Here is a 21,787-nt window from a genome sequence, read left to right on the forward strand (position 1 = left end):
TGAATCTGTGGCTACAGATTGTGGTTCCCTCAATGAACCGTCTACAGGGAGATGGCCAGGGCATCCCCTCCTGCACTCTAGGTGGCACCCAGGGCCACCATCATTTAGAACACACAGCTTTGCCAGCCAGGGTTAAGGCCCAATTAGGGTCTGCAATTAGGTGAAACTAATGCCAGCATCTGGGAGCCGAGGCCACGGGTCTGAGCCACCCAAGCCAACTCCCTTTGTCTCTGATCCCACTTTCTCTTCAACACAGGGGTGATCATGTGACTTGAGTTCTGAGCTCTTACAAGTGCTTTACACATGAAGAGATGGATCCAGTGAACCCACCTGCCATCATGCCAATTAAGTTTTTTTCATGCGATCTGACCACCATGTAACCCACCTCCCCATCTCCTGGCCAAGGTCTCAAGCCTATCTCACAGAAGTACACGGGTAGGTTCTAATTTGTTTGCCAATTGCCTAGAATATGGTCCCTACCTGACTCAGGTTCCCAGGCCAGTCCACAAAAATTTACCTAATCCATTTTATGTCAGAAGGAGCGTCTAGTGCATCCAAGAACTACACCCAACGACCACGGAAAACATGTAAGGGAAGATGCGTTCCCTCTTCTATCTAAATCCAGGATGCCAGGGGCCCAGCTGGGACTGAGAAGGAGGACTCCTCAACTCAACTCTTTCTTTGCAGGAGGAAAGATGCCCGTGATGCTGTACCTTCTCCCTGTGCTATTCGCACTCCTGTGCTCTGGACCTGACACGCAGTAAATGCCCAAACAATGCCTGCTGGCTGATCGACACTAACTTGGCTGGCTCTTCTTACGTGCGGGGAACAGATGCACAATAGATGTGCTCAATAGATGCACAGTACCCTGTGGACCTAAGGGCCACCGGAAATTGTTTCCCCACCTTTTTGATCATTGAGCCAGGAAGGGCAGCAGATCTAATTATAACCCCAGGACTAATTTCCCAAACACAATGAACCTCAGGGTCTCGGTTTTCCCATTTGCAAAAGGAAGACCCAGAGACCAAAAAGTGCACATTGGAGTCACTGTGGGGGCAAGCTGGTACACAGGGTGCCTGAAGGTACAATAAAACTCACTGACACACATGAAAATAGTATTTTTTTTTTTTTTTTGGTGTGTGTGTTAATTTAATCATACAAATATTCATTTATACAGTAAGGAAAAGCCTCCCCATCTTCGTCTCCTCCCAGGCACCAAGAGGCCCCACCACAAACACCCACCGAGCTTGCTTGCTACACACCACTGTCCAGGTGGAGAGGCAGCCACTGCTGCTCCAGCATTCATCCAGGGAAATGAAGGAAAGGCAAGGCAGGGTGTAGGGTGGGGAATCAGCTTGCACTTCTGAGCCCTGGCGACCCCACCATCCTCTCCTGCTGGGGCTCCGACTGAATTTGGGGATCCCATCCTGGCCACCCTCAAGCCACACTAGCTGTCTTGGTGAGGTTCTATGATGAGCTTAAGGTTACAGCCTATCCTAACTGGGGGAGAGAAGGCTGTTTCTTGTAGAAAAATACCCCGAATTCAACTGTCCCCATGGCAAAAAGAAAAAAAAAAAAGGCATGCACGCGTACACACATCCACACACACCTCACTCCATGCACACAATAGGTTCTTCCAGGTCTGAGCCTTCTGCCTCCCTCACTGGGCTCAGGCCCCTAAGGATGCTGTCTGCCTCATCTCATGGGTGCCAGACATTGGTGGTCCTGCCTAGAAGGCAGGCTGCCTTTTGCAGAAGAGTACCAGAGGAGCAGAGCCTACTGGGGCTGAGAGGGTCACCCCTACTACCACTCTAGGCAGGGGGGAGGAGGGGGGCTCTAGGCACTGCTCAGAACTCAAACCAGTGAGAGGAGGCAGAACGAATGGTATTGATACCCTCCTGGTCCTGGCGGAGCCATGGACTCCCTCTACCCCTACTCTATGGTTTGTGCTTGCTCTGGCCCTCTGTAAGCAGCTCACCTCTCCAAGGATGTGTACAGAAATGGTTTGTTCTTGGGAGGGAAGTCAACATGCTTGGGAAAGTCACCTTGCCTACAAGCAAGGAGAGAAGCAGGATGCCTCTGCAGGGCCAGACCCGCTACTGGTGACGTATTAAAGCTCCTGCTGACTAAAGGCAGGTAGCTCCCCTGGGAAATGGGGAAGGGGCACCTGGTGTAGGGCAGATGAGAAAGCCAGGAAACCAGGTGATGTAAAGCCTCCCACAATCCTGCCAGGAGCAGCTGGAAATGTGCTGTTTTCCTGGTTATCAAACCAGCAGAACGGTTGGGCATGTGTGGGCTCCAGGGTGGCAGTGTCCCAGGAGGTTGGCACCAACAGTAGTGGCGATCTGGGCCTAACAGGCCCCTCAGACAAAAAGGCATCGTGAGCCCCTGGCTTGGGCCAGTGATGGCCTGAGCACCAGCAGGGACCACCCCCCTCCTCTGCTCTGCTCTGCTCCAGAATGGAGAACTCATGCGCACTGCAAACGGGTGCTACAGTGTGAGCCCTATTAGTCTAGCCCCAGACCCAGCTGCACTGCCCTTCTCAGCGAGTTGGCTCCACCCTCCCCCAGCACTTCTCCCGTGGACCAAAGTTTATCCTGCCTTTTATTTTTTGGGAGGTGGGGAGGTGAAGGGGGAAATTTCATACAAGCTTTTCTCCCACAATCAAGCTTTAAAAAACAACAGTCTCAGAAGAGGATGAGGAGGAACAAACAACACACATTTTTGGAACTGAGATACCCAGACAGACAGAGACAGATGGGCAGGCAGACCCTCACCCACACCCAGGCTATATGACCCCTTGCAGCCACTCATCACCTGGTCTCCCTGCTTGTCTCACACCCCTGGTGTCGGTGGGGGTGTGGTAACAAGCAGGTGACCCTACAATCACACCCTAGATCCATATCCCCGGCTATCAAACCAACCAAGACTCAAGGGAAGGAGAGGATGAGAAGGAAAGAGAAGAGGGACTTGCATATTCTTGTATCTTTGGCAGACAGCTGTTCTAGCCTGGTTCAAGCTTCCCATGGAGAGATCCACATCTCAACCTGCTTGGAATCCATAGGATGCTAGTGGGGTCACATGCCCAAGTGAGCAGCCAGCCAATTAGCCTCTGCTCTGGCTGGGCTGCCCCTCACCCACCACTTCCCAATAACCAAGCATCCAGCTTGGGGGAGGGACGGTGGTGGTGGTGCTCTCATTTCATCAAAATGCGATCTCTAAAATCATACAGTCAGTAACTGTGGCCCTTCCCCATGGCCAATTCCCCACTTGGGGCTGTATTTTCATACCTTAACAGCTCAGCCTCCACTAACAGGCTATGAAAATACCACAAAGGACAATGGAAGGGAAACACAGGGAAGGGAGTTGTGTGACAACAGAGAAGCCTGGACACCTTTCCACCCGCCTGCTGCACACTTGCTGGTGAGCTGCACCAACACCCAATATGTGTGTGCATGTGGCACACACATACATACAGCACAGAGGCACTGTTCCCAGAGTGAACGGGGAGCCACTGTGTATGAAGAATCCAAAAGAGCATTAAGTGTGATGGCAATTCTCTCTGCCAAGAGAAACATGGAAGAAAAGCAATTGAATTGATGTTAACTGTGTGCAGAAGGACACCTTTTGGGCTCAGAAATTCCCATGTTACCCCAGATCTGTCCTCAAGGCTTCCTCTGCTGGCCACAGGGAAGTTTGGTCTTCAGAGAGGTTCTGATGGTAACAAGCCACAGGGGTTGACAAATACAAATGTTAAAGGTGTAAATCAACAGAAGATTAAAGAGAAAAGAAGAGGAAAAGGGTGAGAACTCATTGGCTGATGCCATTAAAAACGAATGGGGTCAGAAACCTCTGGAGTCATGTGGCCCAGGAGATGTCCTCCTGTAGCACTGACCCGAAGAGTCCCCACACATGCCACACCAGCTTTGAACCTGAATCGCTTCCAGAGCAAGCAGCTAATCTATAAAGGGCATGTTATCCCTTATCTAAAAACAAAAGTGGGGCAAGAGGGCAAAAAATGAACATGTGCTCAAAACTACAACCTGTCTGTAGGCAAAATAATTTTTGTTTAAAAAGATGGCTTTTTTTCCCCCATTAAAAAATTTTTTCCTTCCCGAGTGACCTAATGACTTGTTAGACTGACACCTATTAAACAAAACCCAAGGTGGCTGCATGGATTTCTTCTTAGTAGCCTCAACACCATTCCTGCGGTTCAGCACTCACACATGCGCACTGAGTTTACTCAAAACTAGTCTGTTCTGCTTCTTCCTCTTCTTCCAGGATGGGGGGGTGTCAAGCCAGGGGTCCATGCGATGTGGTCTGCAATCCAGAGGAACCCCTTGCCCTCCCCCCCATCCAAAGTCAGGCCTTCTGTCTTTTGTTAATTTTTCTTCTTGCCGACACCCGTTTAAGACTGGCCGAAGGGGTAAGGCCCGTGGAGCCCCTGGAAGAGAGTGAATATAGTCAGTGATGGTAAACAGAGAAGGTACAATTAGACAATCAAAACAAGTAAAAGAATCCCTGGTTCCCCGTGAGCCAGAAGAAAACCCCAAGGCACAGACAAAGCCTGTGGGTTTTCCTTGCCACGCAAAACCTCAGAGGCCAAACATCAGCATTTCAAGTTGCTAAGTGTTCTCACTCTATCACACCATCCAAAGAGAGGAGAGGCTAGGGGGTAATCCTCATTTTTCAGCTTCTAGATCAATCAGTGCCAACTTTCCTCCACCCAGTTCACAAAGCCTTCCTCCCCTGTGGACAATGTCTCCACCTCTCTGCTAAAGATCTCTGTATGCTGGTTTCTGCACCTTAACTTCAGATGTAGGCGACTTCTGGCTAATGACCCTTATAGTAACAACAATACTGTAGCAGAAATGGCAACTGTCTGTTATCTATAGATAACAGACATGGTATGAGGACCTTTGCATACATTGTCTCTAAGCCTCACCCTGAAAGCCAGGTGAGTGTCAGTATGCTTATTTAACTATGCCCACTGACTGCAGAGACTAAAAGACATGTTCAAAGTCACAGGGGTAGTAAAAGGCAGAGACAAGGTTCTAACCCAAGTCCAATTTCTGTTCTCCCCACGTTGCCTCTCCCCTTGCCACACGATAAGGGTTTCTTCTCAATTCCCAAGAGTATTTTCTGTGCTGCTTGACTGGGTGGAAAAGGCTTCATTTCATGTCTCATTTTCCCCTCATGTTAAGAATGAGACACTAAGATATACTAACACCAAAAGCAACTGCATGAACTTGCCGGAGAACGACCTGTGCCTCCCTCCACCTTCCCACCCTCCTCCTGGAGCGTGCTCCCTGGAAAGACCAGTCAATGGCAAGACCTAGGAGGGCAAAAGTTAACTGGTGACAGCCTCACTAGGGTCCTACTCCTCAAAGTGGCCTAGAAGCAGCAGGGCCGTTGGACCAAAGGGACCAAATGGGTACCAAGAGCAGGTGCCTCTGCCATAACCATGACAAATGACCAGAGGGTATTTCCTAATGCTTGACAACTATGTTAAGAATCCTGAATCTAGACAAAATTCGGGGTGAGAAGGCATAAAAGTGATGAATATCAAATTTTCTATTAGCTTGATGGGATGTGGGCAGTCAGAATTTGGTTGTCTTTTTAAAAAAATGACATTTTAAAAAAACATTTTTTTTTAATTTTGAGAGAGAGTGCATGAGCAGGGCAGGGGCAGAGAGAGAAGGAGAGAGAGAGAATCCCGAGCAGGCTCCATGCCATCAGTGCAGAGCCTGATGTGGGGCTTGAACTCACAAAACGTGAGATCATGACCTGAGCCAAAATCAGGAGTTGGATGCTTAACTTACTGTGCCACCCAGGCACCCCCCACCCCCAAATAATACATTTCTTTGTGGAGGGAAAACAGTGCTTGGCTGCAGGGTGGCCAGCGAATTAGAATCCTTTTCAGTGTGACTTTGTTTTGTTCGCTTCCACCTCCTTAGCCCAACAGGTCCCCAGTAAACTCTTGGTGACTTAGTAGCTAAAAGAGGACAGGTATTTCCCAGACAACTGCCTGAGGTGTCAGATACCCCTAAGTCACAAGATTACTGGCTCTTCCAAAACCAATTTTTAAAACAGTTGCTTAGGCCTAGGCTCTCTGGAGGTGGTTAGGCTAGAGATGTAAGACCCTCCCTGTTTCCACTACAGTGGGGTATAGGTCATGCAGAACTGGGAGAAAGGGATCTAGGTTCTACTCCCAGCTTTGCACCACCTCATCAACTGACCTTGAGTAAGGTCCCTTCCCCTCACAGGATCTCATCAGGTTCCTCTCTAAATCTTCCCAGAATTTAAAGTTCTAGGAGTCAACATAGCACCTGACTTAGGAGGCTGAAAAACAGGACTCCATGAAAGAATGGAAAGAATGCCCTTTGGTCATGCTTAGGCCAGAGGTCAAAGCTGCCAAGAATAGGGAACATGAGATTAAAGTTTCTATAGTGTTCTCAGTGGAAGGTACTAAAATTGCTTCTGCTTTTTTCCCCTCACCCACATAAAGCCTCAAAAGACCAGAAGTGTGTGTCTAGCTGCTTGGTGGCTGGCATCACTGAACCAAAAATCCTGACAAGGTGATTTGGAGGCAGGCAGGCCAACACGGATTGAGCATCAATCCCATGCCAGGTGCTGCTGTGGCACTGTAACATATTCTCTGTAGTTCTCACAAAGATCCACTAAGACGAGCCAGACTCAGAGAGGTAACCGAATCAAGGGCACAGAACTGGTAAGAGCAGTGGTGTTGAAAACGGCCACATGTCGGGGCACCTGGGTGGCTCAGTCGGTCAACTTCAGCTCCGGTCATGATCTCACAGTTTGTGAGTTCTAGCCCTGCACTGGGCTATGTGCTAACAGCTAGCAGCCTGGAGCCTGCTGTGTCTCCCTCTCTCTTTGGCCCTCCGCTACTCATGTTCTGTCTCTCTCTCTCAAAATAAACATTTTTTGTTTTTAAAACAAAGGTGTTTAAAATGGCCACATGTCTGCCACCCCTCAAGCCAACCACACCTCCAGCAGGCAAGCTGACGCTGTAACTATCTCAGCGGCCATGGTACCACCTGATTAACAAGGAAGGGTGGGTTGGGGGAGCGAAGGGCTCTCGGACTCCATTCTACAGGGCCTGGTTGGAGGTCACACACACCAGATGTAGAAAGTATGGAAGCTTAAAACAAGCTGTGCTCAGTACTTTCCAGCATTTATTCATCTGGAACAACCCAAGGAAAGCAATAAAGCCCTAGATCCCCATAAGATGTAGAACTAATACAATGCTCAAAGGTCTCTGTGCAGGAAAAAATGCACAGAGAAATGAAAACCTGAAAAACGAACAGCATTTGTTGTCTATGAAGTATTTTTCCCTAAATGTAACTGTCTTCCAGACCAAAGCTCCACCCACTTCACATGGGCCTTTCTAAAGCAGGTACTACTAGCCTTGTGACTTGTGTAGAGTGCTTTAGGGAAGGGAGTTCGTGCCTTTGCCAAGAACTGCAGCACATTCCCATTTTACAGGTAAATAAATGGGTCCTGTAAAAGACATAAAGGCAGGGAGAGGGACAAAGACATAATGGGCATCTTCAGAGTTCCACCTGAGTGTCCTGAGTGACATCCGGTGTTGTGTGTAACTAGCTTAGATCATGAACTTGTTGACCTTCTACCTAATAGCTATAGCTGAGGTTCCATGCCTTTTGGGGGAAAAAAATGCTATCTAATTCCCTTTCACCCAGAGAATGGCATATTGGAAGTTGTTGATGTTTTTAATTGGTGCAGAAAGGTGGCCTGAGGAACAAACTCTATTCTCACTCACCCCACACCCTGCCAAATTAACTACCATCCCTTCAAGGAAGGGAGAGGAAGCCAACTCTATTTCAAAACGATTTTATCATCTAGACTCCCCACATGCAGGATTATAGGTGTCACAAATGGATCACAGAACACAGGCAATGCAATACCAGTTGTGGAGGAAAAGCCTGGCAGAGATTCCAAGAACAGCGTGTCCAGGGCGCCCTATGGCAGGAGGCCAAGCAGGAAGTGCCTTTCCTAACAGTGGGATGGAGGTATATTCGAAACGGGAGGCCCATCCACATTTCAGGTTGCACTGGAGTTCCAGGACCCAGTGTAACAGGTCCTGGTGGCTAATGTCTCCTACCCCAGCCTAAAAGCAGGGGTTGGCAACAGAGATAATGTTCATTCTCTTCTGGGGCCTAGCAACTCTTCAACCTCTAACCATTGGAAAAGCAAATGCCAAATATTTTAACTAACTTGACATCAACTGACACCTCTCCTAGAACAGTTGTGCCTCTACGAATAAGGAAAACAGGGATAGGCGCATCAGATGGTAATTACCAGAGAGCCCTGAATTGAATGGATTAAGAGAAAAGCGAGGCTATCGGCATGACAGCAAAACTCAGAGGAGTCTGATGCAGAAGGCTACCCTTCTCTCACCAGGTAGGGACTAGCAGCAAGGCTGGATTTATCTATGCTAACAGAAGCTATGAATAATCAAATCTGAGAAGTCCTGCATCTGACTCCAGGTCTAAAGGCCAGCTCCCCAGGGCCCACCTAACTTGCACAGTCCTCAACGCTTTCAAAGGCTACGTCTGCTAGGGGACAAGAAAGTGGTTCTGGCAAAGGAGAGACGGCCTTTAGGTCCATAAGGACTGAGGTGTTGCCTGTGTGCTTCAGCCTTCCTTAAGCTTTTCACCGAACAGCTGCAGTACCTATGAGCCCTGGGACCTAAGTTCTACTTGGCTACAGGCCAGGCAAGCCCTCTCAAAGCACAGAAGTGCCACCCCGCCAGCTAAGACAGAGGTGCCTCTCTGCTGGGGTCGGGAAGAAGACCTTGGCCTCAAGCCAGCCGAATCATCACAGTAGCTGGGCTAGGTCTGGAACTGCACTTCCACAATGCAAAAACAATGGAGAGCCATTATTTGGCTAATTTTCTAACATATTTTAACATATTTGTAAAAGACAACATTTACAGACATGAAACAGAGGCTCAGTCCCATTCACCACAATCTCCTAAAAAGATCCAGTACTTGTGATCTTGCTTTCAAGCAAACCTAAAAGTACTATCTCTCTGATTTGTTTTTCACAATAGTTTATCAGCAGAGTCACTCCTAGCCAGCAATCTGGTTATCACTGATCCTATGTGGGTGTGCACCCGCAAAAGTTCTCCTAAAATTAGAGAGAAATCAGAATAACTTTTCCAAAAAAGAGTACTAAAAGTTGTCACTGAGGGAAAACATTAACTGTATGTCAGAGTACCAGAAAGACAGAATACTGGTACTGTTTCAGCTAGAATATTTTTTAAGAGTTTCTTCATCAATTTTCAACAGTATAGTAAGTGCAGGGATATGAGAGCAAGATGCCCTTGAAGAGGGTAGAAACTGTTTCTGCCAATTCGTTATGCCTTACATATGGCAAAACTCAAATATCAGTAAAACGAATGAGTGAAAGAACGGTGAACCACTCCACACTGGCGAGCCATCTGTTTCTTAACACTCCGGGGGGTGGGGGGGGGGCGGATAAAGGGAGCTGAAATGTCTAATGAAACGAGGATGTCTTATAAGGGCTTTCTGGGTTATGCTTTTACTCTTTGAAAGCTAGTTGTTTAGATAAAGCACCACAACATGGAGACTTTCACTTCCTGTCTTTATTTTGCTTCTTTAAATTTGTGATTTAAATAAATGAAAAGGTTCACACAGGTTAATAAAAAGACAGGACGTATGCTGCAAGGCTGTGAAATAACATGCTCTCCCAGAGTATACTGATGGCAGCATCAGATAATACCACGAGGGCCCTCCTCCTCCTCCTCCTCATTTCCTGGGCCAAACCTGGTCAGCGCTGCGTCTACCTAGTGTTCCTCTTGTATCACTAAGTACACTGAATGCAAACATAGAAGAATACAGGGTTTAGTACTAAGTTCTGTCCTGATCCTGCATTGTAAACATGGTGTGGTGAGGTCCTGTGCACAGGGCTGCTTCGCTGGTAAGGGCCAGAGACTGACCAAGCCCTGATTAAACCTGTTAGTCTCTTCATTAATTAGAAATAAAATAAAGTTGGGGTGCATCCGGCTCTTGTCATTTCGGCTCAGGTCATGATCTCAGGATTGTGAGATAGAGCTCCACGTTGGGCTCTGTGCTAAGCATGGAACTTGCTTGAGATTCTCTCTCTGCCTCTCTCTCAAATAAGTAAATAAATAATAAGCAAACAAACATTAAAAGAAATAGTCTCTATTGGAGTAATAGGAAGGGCAATGAGGACTCTCAAGAGTATTCAAACAAGGACCCTTCTCTCAATGGCTGCCAGTAGCTTAACGAGTCTTCCTAGTGGTATAGGAGTGCCAAGTTAGCAGGACAGGAACTTCTGCAGAAGCTTTAACACTGGTGTTCAAGCCACTTTCGTGGGACAGTCCTCAAAATTTCAAAGACACGTTTGATGGACTGGCTGAGCACGAGTAGGAGAATCAGCCAAAGAAAAGCAAATAAACCAGGGCATGACTCAGTCAGTTAAGTGTCCAACTCTTGATTTCAGCTCAGGGCATGATCCCAGGTTCGTGAGACTGAGCCCCAAGTTGGGCTCCACCTCAGCGTGAAGCCTGCTTGGGATTCTCTCTCTCAGATTCTCTCTCTCCCTCCACCCCTCCCTACCTGTACTCTTTCTCTCTCAAATAAACAAACTTTAAAAAGAAAAGAAACCTATTTTTATGCACGAGGGCTGATCATGGGGCAGGCTCAGTTCATAGTCTTCTCACTGTACCAAAACTGCTGCAAAGCTTGATTCAGTTGTAAGTGTGACAAATTTATTTTTTAAAAAAGCCCTGTAAAACCATTTTTATACTTACCTCTGTGGCACAGTTTTTCTGCTGCTCTTAACTGACTTTTATAGCCATGCTGGGGACCTCCTCATCTATCCATCCATCCTCCCTCTACCCATTCATCCAATGCTTCATCATGCAGCCCTCATTCTTCCTCCCTTCATCATCCATCTCTCCGCCCTCCTTGCATTCTTCCTCCCGTCCATCTAAAGCTCCCCATGGCCAAAGGCAACTCCCAGAGCCTTCACCTACTTCATGGCAAATGAAGAAAATCACCATAAAGAATAAAACTCAAACATCATTGTGAATGAAAACATATTATTTAAAGTTCTACAGGAGATGAAGGATACTGGCTGGGTTTGATCTCCCCTTTCAGTAAAGACTTCAGAAAAAGTTATTTGCAGCTTGGAATTCTAGCTCCCAAATCCCAAGTAATAGCAAGGGTGCTAGAATCCAGGTGGTAAGCTGGTAGACAGAGCTCTCTCATGGCCATCTCCTAGAGTAGAGGAGATTCCTAAAAAGGAAGAAAGAACTGATAAGGGTCTCACTGGGGAGGATACCCAAAAGGAGAGAAGCTTATCCAAGTTCCTAGCCCTGTCATCACTCGGGTTGGCTGCACTGTCGGGGTCCTGCTAAGCACTGGGTGAGGCTGTTGGTCCCATTTCCTCTCAGAATTCCCATCCAAGCTCCTGTAACCTTTTGTCAATTAGCCTTCCCTTTCTCCCATCTCTCTTACAATTAGTTCACAGCATCACCCCCTGTCCTGCAATGTCTGGCTGATTGAGGAAGGAAAATAAATGGTCTCTCCTTGGTCTCATTCAGCTATATTTGCTTTCATCTTTTCATAACAGAGTATTGCTGTTACTATGCTTCCTTTCACATTAAACATTGACTCTCCTTTGCTTGGCTTTCAAAGGTCTTCCTCCAAAATTCGCCCCACCTTCTTTAAGCACACCTTACTCCACAGCCAGGCTGGCCAGTGTCCCATGAACACACCCTGCCTGTGGATGCCTCTGGGCCTTCCTGCATGTGGTTCTTCTTCCCTCCGATTCAGTTTGAGCCTATCATCTACCAAGGGATCACTTTCCTGGCTACTCTAAACCTCCCTGCTTTCTCCTTCCTCCAAGTACATTTGTACACTTATTCAAAAGTCAACTGGAACTCAATACACTCTTTACTGGCTGTTCTTTCCTATGAGCTAGTCACATGTATGTAATCAGACAGTAAATTCTTTGAAGCTAAGGATTAGCACCTAGAAGGCCTCACTTATTAACTACATCATATCAAAACTATCTCTGTGGAAAGCAAACAATTTTAATTGGCTATTGGGTAATGAAATCACAGCAAAAAGCCCAAGACCCTCAAGCCTTGAAAGCGAACATCCACAGCTTTGTAAGAGGTCTTGCTTTCAGTTGAGCTCTAAGGAAGCACACATTTTCCCCGAGGCCCAGTAGCTCTTCACCTCACATTCAACACCAGTCCTGCTAGAACACAGCTACAGCGGACTTAACTGAGAACAAGACATTCAAAACTTAAGCATCTATACCAGGAGACAGATTCTCACACTTGTGAATTTCACTAGTCCTACCTTGAGAACTTCCATCAGAAACGAAAATGCTAAACTCAGAATATAGGAAAGAAAATGCACCCTTACAACCAAAATAAAATATTCTGGCAATCCTGGGAACACTGGCTGTGTTTCAGCTACAAGACTGCCCGGCATCAGACCAGTCTAAAACAATGCTCAGAGCCCCAAAGCAAACAAATTGGAGTTGAACGGCTTTGAAGCTGTTGAGGTACAAAAGGGAGAGTTCTTGGAGATACTTTTTATTCTCAGTCGGATAGTAATGTTACAAACAACAAAAGACATTTTCTAAGGCTCATGGTGTTTGCTTAATTTATTTTTAAAACGCACACATGACCCATGCCAACGCAAACACCAGCAAGGCTGGGAGGATTTTCCTGGCTCCTCTGGGTTTTCAAAAGAGAGTCATGGTAATATCATTAAACCAGAGTTTCCTGACAATCCCCTTCTGGTACAGAATGTACTAAACGGCCAGCCAACAAGGACAGGTTCCTCTGTTCTGCATTGCTTCCTCCCTGGTCACAAATTCTTTTGGAGCTCCTAAAGATGAATGAGGAAGTCTCTACAACCTGACACTAAGGGTATAAACTACCTTCAGAGAGGGGCGCCTGGGTGGCTCAGTTGGTAAAGCGTCCAACTTTGGCTCAGCTCATGATCTCATGGTTTGTGGGTTCAAGCCCCACATCGGGCTCTGTGCTGACAGCTCAGAGCCTGAAACCTGCTTCAGGTTCTATGTCTCCCTCTCTCTCTGCCTCTTCCCTGCTCATACTTTGACTCTCTTTCTCTGTCTCTCTCTCTCTCTCTCTCTCAAAAATAAACATTAAAAAAAAAAACAAACTACCTTCAGAGAACCAGCAGACTTTGCTTCTGCCAGCAAACCTCATCACAGTATGGTCTAGAAGAACATTAGACTCAAACTGGGTCCCTGGGTTCCAGCCCATGGTCTACCCCCAATTTTCTATATGAATGTCAGCAAGTCACTTACAACTTCTTCATTATTTTGTCAAATGAAGAGTGTAACTACAGAAGTCACAAGACTGTTATGAATTAAGAATACGCGCAGTAAATGTGTTTTGGATAACACAAAGTTTACATGTTACATGGACAGTATTGGGCTCAGTTCAGTCTGTGAACCTCTTCTCTATCTATACCAGTGGTTCACAAGTAGGGCGATTTTGTCACCTCTCTGTCCAGAGGACAGTTGACAATGCCTGGAGATATTTTTGGTTGTGAAACTTGGGGGTGGGGAGGTACTACTGGCATGTACTGGGCGAAGGCCAGGAATGCTGCTAGACATCTTACAATGCATTAGACATCCCCCATTTCCCACTTATCTTCAAGACTTCTCTGGTCTAAAATTTCAATGGTCTTACTACTTTGATGAGAAACCCTGCTCTACACTCATCACTTAGTGGGCTGCAGCCAGTCTCAGAGCATTAGAGATATAATCTATATGTCACAATTGCCAAATTTGTATCTCCACCCAGACCTCTCTACTAAACTCTAGACGCAACTCAGATATACAACAGCCCACCTGACATCTCCATTTGGATATCTAAAGAAATCGCCAATGTGCCAAAAATGGAACTCCTGACCTCTCCCCACCTCTACCACAGTCTTTTCCTTCTCCATTGATGGCAATTCCATCCCTTTAGTGGCTCAGACCAAAACCCCTGGTTGTTTACTCTTTACTTCTTTTACTTTTTACATCTTTACTCCATTCTCTCTTACATCCACTTTCCAAAGCAGGGGTTTTATTTATCACCTCTCTGCTCAAAGCCCTTTAATGGTTTCCTTTGTCCCTCAGAGCAGAAAGCCCAAAGCTTTACAGAAGGGTCCATAAAGCCCTCCATGATCTGGTTTCCATCCTCTGATTTCACCTTTCTCTACTCTCCTCCTTCACTCTGTTCTTTAAACAAACAAGGTAAACTTCTACTTCAGGGTTTGTACTGACTGTCTCTTTGCCGAAAATATTCTTTCTCTAGATAGTTTTTGCAGAAATAGAATCTGCCTTTAAAGGGAATAAGATAGCCCCTAAGTATGTTCTAGGTCTAAAACACTAAACATGTTCAAAGAGAGATTTTAAATTTGTTCCAGAAAAGTAAAATTTCAGAGACTGTATCTTTTGGCCTCTTGAGGCCACAAGAGGTATAGGTGTTGCTGTTACAAGAGTGACTTAATGGAAATTTCAATGTCAACAAAAATCTAAACCCAACTAACTATGGAGGTTCTAGGCAATCTTTTCCCTTGGGAAGCTAAAGAGAAAGGCTGGTTTCTGTAGTTTGTGAGGGGAGGTGGTTTAGTAGTAGAGAAGTCATGTAATAGTCAATAATTGGCTTGATCCTCATTTGAAAGGCAGCAATATGTTATAGAAAGCATTCTCTCCCTAGCTCACAGCTGTTAGCTCGGCTAATAATATGTACTGGAACACTATTTGTGATTGGGAATCAATGCAGTACACTGTTAAGAAAGCAGGCTCAGGAGTAAAAAACAATTGCTTTTGTTCATATCCTAGTTTTACCATTTCCTAGCTGCCTGACCCTTGGGCAAGTCATGGAACCTGTGTACCTCAAGTCTCAGCAACTGTAAAGTTAGGGAAATAGCAGCGCCTGCACCATGGTACTGTTGTGTGCACCAAATGAAATAATGCATGTCAAACACTGAGCCTGCTGCCTCTGAGGAACAAATACTGGGGGGAAGAGAGGTGACTGGTGTTTCTGTAATAAGCTTTGTAGAACTACTTGGCTCCTTAAACTATGTACACACTGATAGTTTTCACAATAAAAATTAAATTTAAAAAGTTCTCAGTGCAGTGCCTGGCACATAATAAGTACTCAATAAATGGTAGTTTCATAGCTCTAATTACTGCTTTCTGATCAGCCTCTGCCTGGCTGTCGTGTGCCTTTGTTACCTGTCCCTTGCCAGAGGAAAACACAAGCTGGAAAAAATATCAAGTGACCCAAGTTTTCCTTCTAGCTTCGCTTTGAACCATCTTTAAACCTTTCATGAAAGGGTCTGTGAGAACGAAAATTCAAGTTTCGTGGCAGTGGGAAGGTTACACGGCCTGCTATCACCTCACACAACCAAGCAGCACAGCTGTGGACACCACCTACCTGCCTTCCAGTCAAATCCAGTGCCCTCTGAACTGGGCAAATGTTGAACCCAATTCCATTATGTCACCCCAAGCCCATCCCTTATTATTATGCGAAACCAATTAGCTACTTCAAAGTAGACAGGAAGATCCATCTGCCATTATATCCTCAGGCCTACAGAGCAGAAGATTTGCTTTTCCCAAACCTCCCCCAGTAACCTCTAGTATGATTTCTGAACTCTCACCTAAACAGAGAGAAAATAATTCCTCTATGCCTTTGTCAACACAGAAAGCAGCAGGTTAGGAGAGAGTTGACTTCTGATGTAATAAAAGCAGACTGACTCCTGCTCTAGCTCCAGATCCAAAACGTACTAACGGGTGGCAGTCAGACAGAGATAGGAAGAGAAGCAGGTGGGAGTGTGGGCAGGCAGGGCAGATGGCACTCGGCAGTGGCTGACGCTGGAGGAGCACGATGAACCTCCCCACGAAGATAATAACAAGTTTCTCCTTCTGAACCAGCACTTGGCGGAAGTAATAACAGTGCCTCAGACTGTAATCCAGTTTAAAGGAGGAGTATATGACATATACCAGCTCCAAAGATTTTTTTTTTTTTAAAGTAAGAGCAAACACAAAATAAAATCCATAGGCCATGTAACAAAATAAATGAATCTGGGATTCTTTTCAGTTCCCCCAGTGTAAATTATTACCCTTTTCTTTTCTTTTTTTTTTTTTTTTTAGAGAAAGGAAGTGAAGCATTTGGCCTTCCTCAAGAACAGCAGCCTCTTGGTTTTTGACAGCCACATTTTTATTCCCATCTGTCCTGAATCAGATTGTTTGGCTGGTGTCTTTTTTCCCTCTGTAAGGCCTTCTTAGAAAACATTTAGACATTAAAAAAATTACTGGCAAATAAGAAAACGAAGCATCTAATTTTAACAGGACTTATCTTTTCCTTCTGGACTTCTATAAATTGGTTTGTTTTGGTTTTTTTTTTTTTTACTATTCTCACACTGTCCAAACAGAAGCTATCCTGGCCTCTAGAGAGGAGTCAGAGAGCTGGAATTCATGGTGAGACTGGCCTGGAGTCAACAGAGTGAGTACCTATCCTACTGCGACTCTGTCCTCAGAGGCTCTTGAGCTAATCACATAGAAAGGTTCATTAAAATAGCCCTACTCTTCACCAATACTTGATCTGACTGTTCATATGGCACAGGTCAACCACAACTGAGCTGACAACGAGGCCAGCCAATAATTTCTAACAAAAGCGAGGAGTCAGATTTATGAATCTTTTGTAGGTCAGCATATACTTACTTTCCTGACTCCCTCTGACAGCTCTCATGCAGGGAGGGGCCAGGATTGTGGGATGGAGCTAGAGCAGGCATTCCCACCCAGAGTTTCCCCCAAGACACGGAGTACTGAGTCCAGAGAGCTTATGGCTATTCAAGTGCAGCTGGGGAAGGGTTCCAGAGATGCCCAGTTCCTGGCACTGACATACGTGCGATTATGTTGACATATCCACGCAGCCCTCATGGAGCAGGTGCATGAAGCAATCTTTTTATTTCATCCTACCAACCTTAGCAAGTTAAACTGTAACTATGGAAGCAGCAGGGAATTATATGTGTCTACTACAACCATGGTCATGGGCTTAATGGCAGGCAGGGAATTTCTTTAGAATAAGTCAAACCTATTGCCAACCCTGATCCCGGACACCAGGGCATAAGGTATTCCTCCTACCCATCCAATGAAGACGACACCCTGGGATGAACTGAAAACACATGTCCCAACTCTAGAGCCCCAAGGGTCTCTTTCATCCTTTCCATTCATTTATAAATAAAAGGGTGCTAATTATTATAAACACCACACGGTTTATGTACCCCAAGAGTTATAAGAATAGTTCTTATTTTTATCAACCAGGAAAATAAGTCACTACTTTAAAGATTCAACAGGGGTGCCTGGGTGGCTCAGTCGGTTAAGTGTCCGACTTCGGCTCAGGTCATGATCTCACGGTCTGTGAGTTCGAGCCCCGCGTCGGGCTCTGTGCTGACAGCTCAGAGCCTGGAGCCTGTTTCAGATTCTGTGTCTCCCTCTCTCTCTGCTCCTCCCCTGTTCATGCTCTGTCTCTCTCTGTCTCAAAAATAAATAAACGTTAAAAAAAAAAAAAATTTTAAAGATTCAACAAACAAGAGAACTCTCCAAACAGGCACTCTCCAGTTTACATTAGAGCCACTTATCTTATTTCAACTCTGCTTTCTTTTTACTCCTTCATGATATTGATCATCAGTTCAGTAAATGCTTTCACTCAACATAGCCTCCAGCCCAAAAGGAGGATCTATGGAGAGCCCAGGTTCACCTACTAATCATGAGTTTTAGTAATGTGGCACCTTGGATTTGAATCCCAGCTCTGCCTCTCAATAGCTATGTAATATTGGGCAAGTAACTAGGTCCCTTTGAGCTTTTGTTTTCTTGTCAAAAAATGAGATGATACGTGTAAAGTACTTGGCAACACATCTGGCACATATGAACAGCTAAAAAGTAATTCTGGTATATAACTGATCTCATCACTGTGTCAAGTATACCCTTCAAGTATACCCTCGAACATACTTGAGCATGCCTGCCTTTAAAAATAAATAAATCTAGGGGTGTCTTGGTGGCTCAGCAGGTTAAGTGTCTGACTTCAGTTCAGGTCATGATCTCGTGGTTCACGAGTTGTAGCCCCACATCGAGATCTGTGCTGACAGCTCAGAGCCCGGAGCCTGCTTTGACTCTGTCTCCCTCTCTCTCCGCTCCTCCCCATTCGTGCACGCGCTCACACTTGCGCGCGCTCCCGCTCTCTCTCTCTCAAAAATAAAAACATTAAAATAACTTTTTAAATTTTATAATAAATAAATAAATCTATATTCTCAAGCCAAACATGAATGTTTAGAATTATGAATAAGCTCTGCTTTAAGATATCCATTTAAGTACAGTCCCAAATCTTTTCAAAGTCATTTATAATTATTTCATCCACTGCTCCTCAAATGAAAGCACTGCAAATGACTGAACCCTTCTCTCGTTGTCCATCATCCACATCTCCTGACCACACATCTTACTCATTCTGCCCTCAGCACTTAAACTGTACCTCCACTCTCTTTCCTGTCTATCCTTCCAAATCTATTCTTTGAAACCCTTTTCCATCAACCCAATCTCTTCTTCCTCTCTGCCCTAACTCTAATCCACAGTCATACACACAAATTACAAAACACACTTTGACTGTTATTCTCAGTCCATACTTCATCTTGACTGAACTGTTCTCTAATTGCTGTGTACATGTTTCATCTCCCCTACTGTACTGTAAGCTACTAGTTGGAAGGGGTAACTTCATGTATTCAAGTCTCCTACTGAACAACGTACACTGATCTAAACAGTACACAGATGTGTTAATAAATATTTACTGATGACTGTTTATACCACTACCCTTGTTCCTAAGAAGTCTTAAGAGGTGGAGCTGACTCAACTTTAGCCAGAAATGCTTTTAGAGAACTTGCCAGATGTTCACCTAAGTGCATTCTGAATAAGATTCTGCTTAAATTAAGAAACAAGGGAGGCTCCAATTTCTCTTTGGCACCTAAGTGCCATATTCTCAATGTATTATAGCCAACAGTCTCCTTGAATATCATCTCCAATGAGAACCTTTTCTCTGAGGTTCTTGCAAATACTACTTCTAAATGATCCTACAGAGTTCATGACAAAAAGAAAAAATACAAAATTAGGTAACATACCATGAATTCACCAACCTCAGGAAATCTCAATAGCGTCACCTAGCCCAGCCCTTCCAAAAAAAAAAAAAAAAAAAAAAAAGTAACATGGTAGGACCTCAATTAAGGCTTGTAGGTAATCCATTCTGACCCCCCAGTCAATCTCTCCCCAGCTCCCACACCCCAGGCCAGGGCAATGATCACAGAATTGGCCAAAAGGCATCAGTCCCTAAAGGGGCTCCCTACAGGAGCTACAAGCAACTGACAGGTTCACAACTTACGAAGATGAGTGCAGTGCCCTGGCCAAGAACACCAGCCCTCTCCTAAGACCACAGTGACTACTGAGCCAGGCAGCTCACAGTTGGGTGAGGGGGCTTCCATTATATAAAGTACTTGAACAACTGGTGTTGCCTCCTCCAACTCTCATCTTCCTATTAAACTCAATTGCAAGTTCCAGTTCTAACAGGGTAAGCTTCCCTAAGGGCTTGGCTCACTTAAGCACCTTGAGCAGTCATACTCTGGATGATTAAATTTAAGGAAGAAAAATCTGGAGAAATAGGAGCTTGGAGGAAAACCTTTTATTATAGTGTTTTGACATGAAGTCTTTCCTCAAATACAGGCAATTTTCTGTCTTGCCAATTAACTTCTCTTATAGCCTGTACAACTACCATGATTCCGCAGAATCTTTTAGAACAACCATCTAAACAACCAAAAAAATCAATCCTTTGTTACATCACTACTGAATGAAGTCTCTTACTAGACTGTGTGGGGGAAAAAAGGATTCACATCTCTAGGTTTCTTTTTAATTTGTCTCTTGATCTGGACCATATATAAAGCATTAGCCAGAAAAACACCATTCTTACAACAGACAAGCAATTTGTCTCTCAAATAAATATCAATTTTATTTTAAAAACTTGAGGGTAAATGCCAACATGAAGCAAGGGCAGACTTACCAGTTATATGATCATATAGGTGGGATGCTGGGCCTATTACACAGCATTATTATTAATCAGAGAAGAATGCGCAGGAATGCTCACAGGCCCTGCCATACCAAACACCTCCAACAGTGAGCTTTTAGCATCAGGGCTTTATTCAGCCAACCAAAACCAACAACCAAGAACCATCATCACCTTAGCAGAGTGTGGAAGACACGGGTTAATCAGCTAGCATGGAGAGAAACAGACCAAGAAATCAAACACCCAGAAAAGTGTCTCAGAACAATCAGAATATTTAACATCATGGTGAACTTAACAATCAATTCTCTCACTGCCCCACACATAAAAAGTCAAAATATCACTTGGACCACTCTTGGTTGTGGGTGAGGAGGTAGATGGGCCATAACAGACTGAAAATACATCGATAAGAAGACATACAAACAAGATAAATGAAGAGAAAGCCAACAACAATATTTAGGATAAATAATTGAGTTTGTCTTTTTTCCTTGGAAAAAACAAAAGCCCCACCCAAAACAAAAAACAAACAAAACAACAAAAAACAAAAAAACCCTAAAACCCCAAAACAACAAAGTAGGAGGAAATTCCAAAGGTATGTTGTTGTTCTAGGTTTAGCATACATTTATACCAGAAGGACGGCTGGTGATATTTTGACTTTCTTTTTTTTTTTAATGCTAAAGGTAAAAAAAGTGTGTTCTTTCAACACCCAAACCAGAGCAGAGAGACAGTAGTAAATTACAAATGTGGATAAAGTAACATCCACAGGACATGAAGATGGGGGGGGGGGGAGGGGAGAAGGGGTAGGTTTTTGTATTCTTGCTGTTGGCAGGAAAGCTAAGCAGTCTTAAAGAACATTCTAGGCTTCTAGGTTTGCCATGAAGGGGTATCACAAATCCCAAGGCCCACCACCTACCCCTTCTCCTCTTCTCCGAGGGCACCTACCTTACTGTAAGTCACTACTGATAAGTTGTTTGCGTGACTGCTGGGGGACAGATTTACAGAGTTCTGTGAGAGTCTATTCTCATCTTGCTCGGTTTGGTCAGGAGCAGGAGCCCATGTGTTTTTGCTGATCGAGTCGAACTCGGAACCCCCAGGGTCTTTTAAGTTGTTTTCATCTGATTGTCGGTTCTTTTGGGGAGAGGCAAACGGGTTGAAGTTTCCTTCTACCTTGCGATGCGGCTGTGTGTTGAACTCCGTTTCAAAAGATGACAGCTGCTGCGTTACTCCTAAAAGTCCACCCACCTCCACACTGAGAATCACCCAGATGACATCTGAAACAAAAAGGCAACTCACATCAATGACAGGCATACCCTCAAGGCCCACAGCAGCCACCACCAAAAACCCCAACCATCACCCAAAGCATAAAGAGCTAATTTTAAAAGCTTGCTGACAAAGTAGCGCAGTGCATTTGCACTGCATGAATTTCTACATTTTTGGTAATGTCAAGTTCAAACTCCAGTACACATTCAGTAGAGGTCTATCATAAGACCCATGAAACTATTTGTGAAAAGGTTACCAGCTGATTCTGATGCACAGCCACATTTGGAAATCACTGCTCCAGAGAACAATGATCTTTAGGTAGAAACCCAAAAGCTATTTTCCCAGAATTATAAT

General features: G+C 44.9%; 1 protein-coding gene across 2 annotated transcripts in view; it reads right to left on the minus strand.

Moving 5' to 3' along the window:
* Positions 1–1,118: 1,118 nt before the first annotated feature.
* ILRUN (inflammation and lipid regulator with UBA-like and NBR1-like domains) overlaps positions 1,119–21,787 on the minus strand; it is a 95,766-nt gene continuing 75,097 nt past the window's right edge. The window contains exons 4-5 of one of the 2 annotated variants that reach the window (XM_042986156.1): positions 21,116–21,444; positions 1,119–4,444 (exon numbers count right to left, since the gene is read on the minus strand). In XM_042986156.1, coding sequence (XP_042842090.1) covers positions 4,409–4,444; positions 21,116–21,444 — 365 coding nt within the window. In that variant the 3' untranslated portion in view covers positions 1,119–4,408. Of the gene's footprint in view, positions 4,445–11,128; positions 11,328–21,115; positions 21,445–21,787 lie in introns of those variants that run through there. The other variant, XM_042986157.1, reaches the window with a different exon arrangement.

Source organism: Panthera tigris, chromosome B2 (genome assembly GCF_018350195.1).
Source record: "Panthera tigris isolate Pti1 chromosome B2, P.tigris_Pti1_mat1.1, whole genome shotgun sequence".
In the NCBI taxonomy this organism is placed as follows: Eukaryota; Metazoa; Chordata; class Mammalia; order Carnivora; family Felidae; genus Panthera; species Panthera tigris.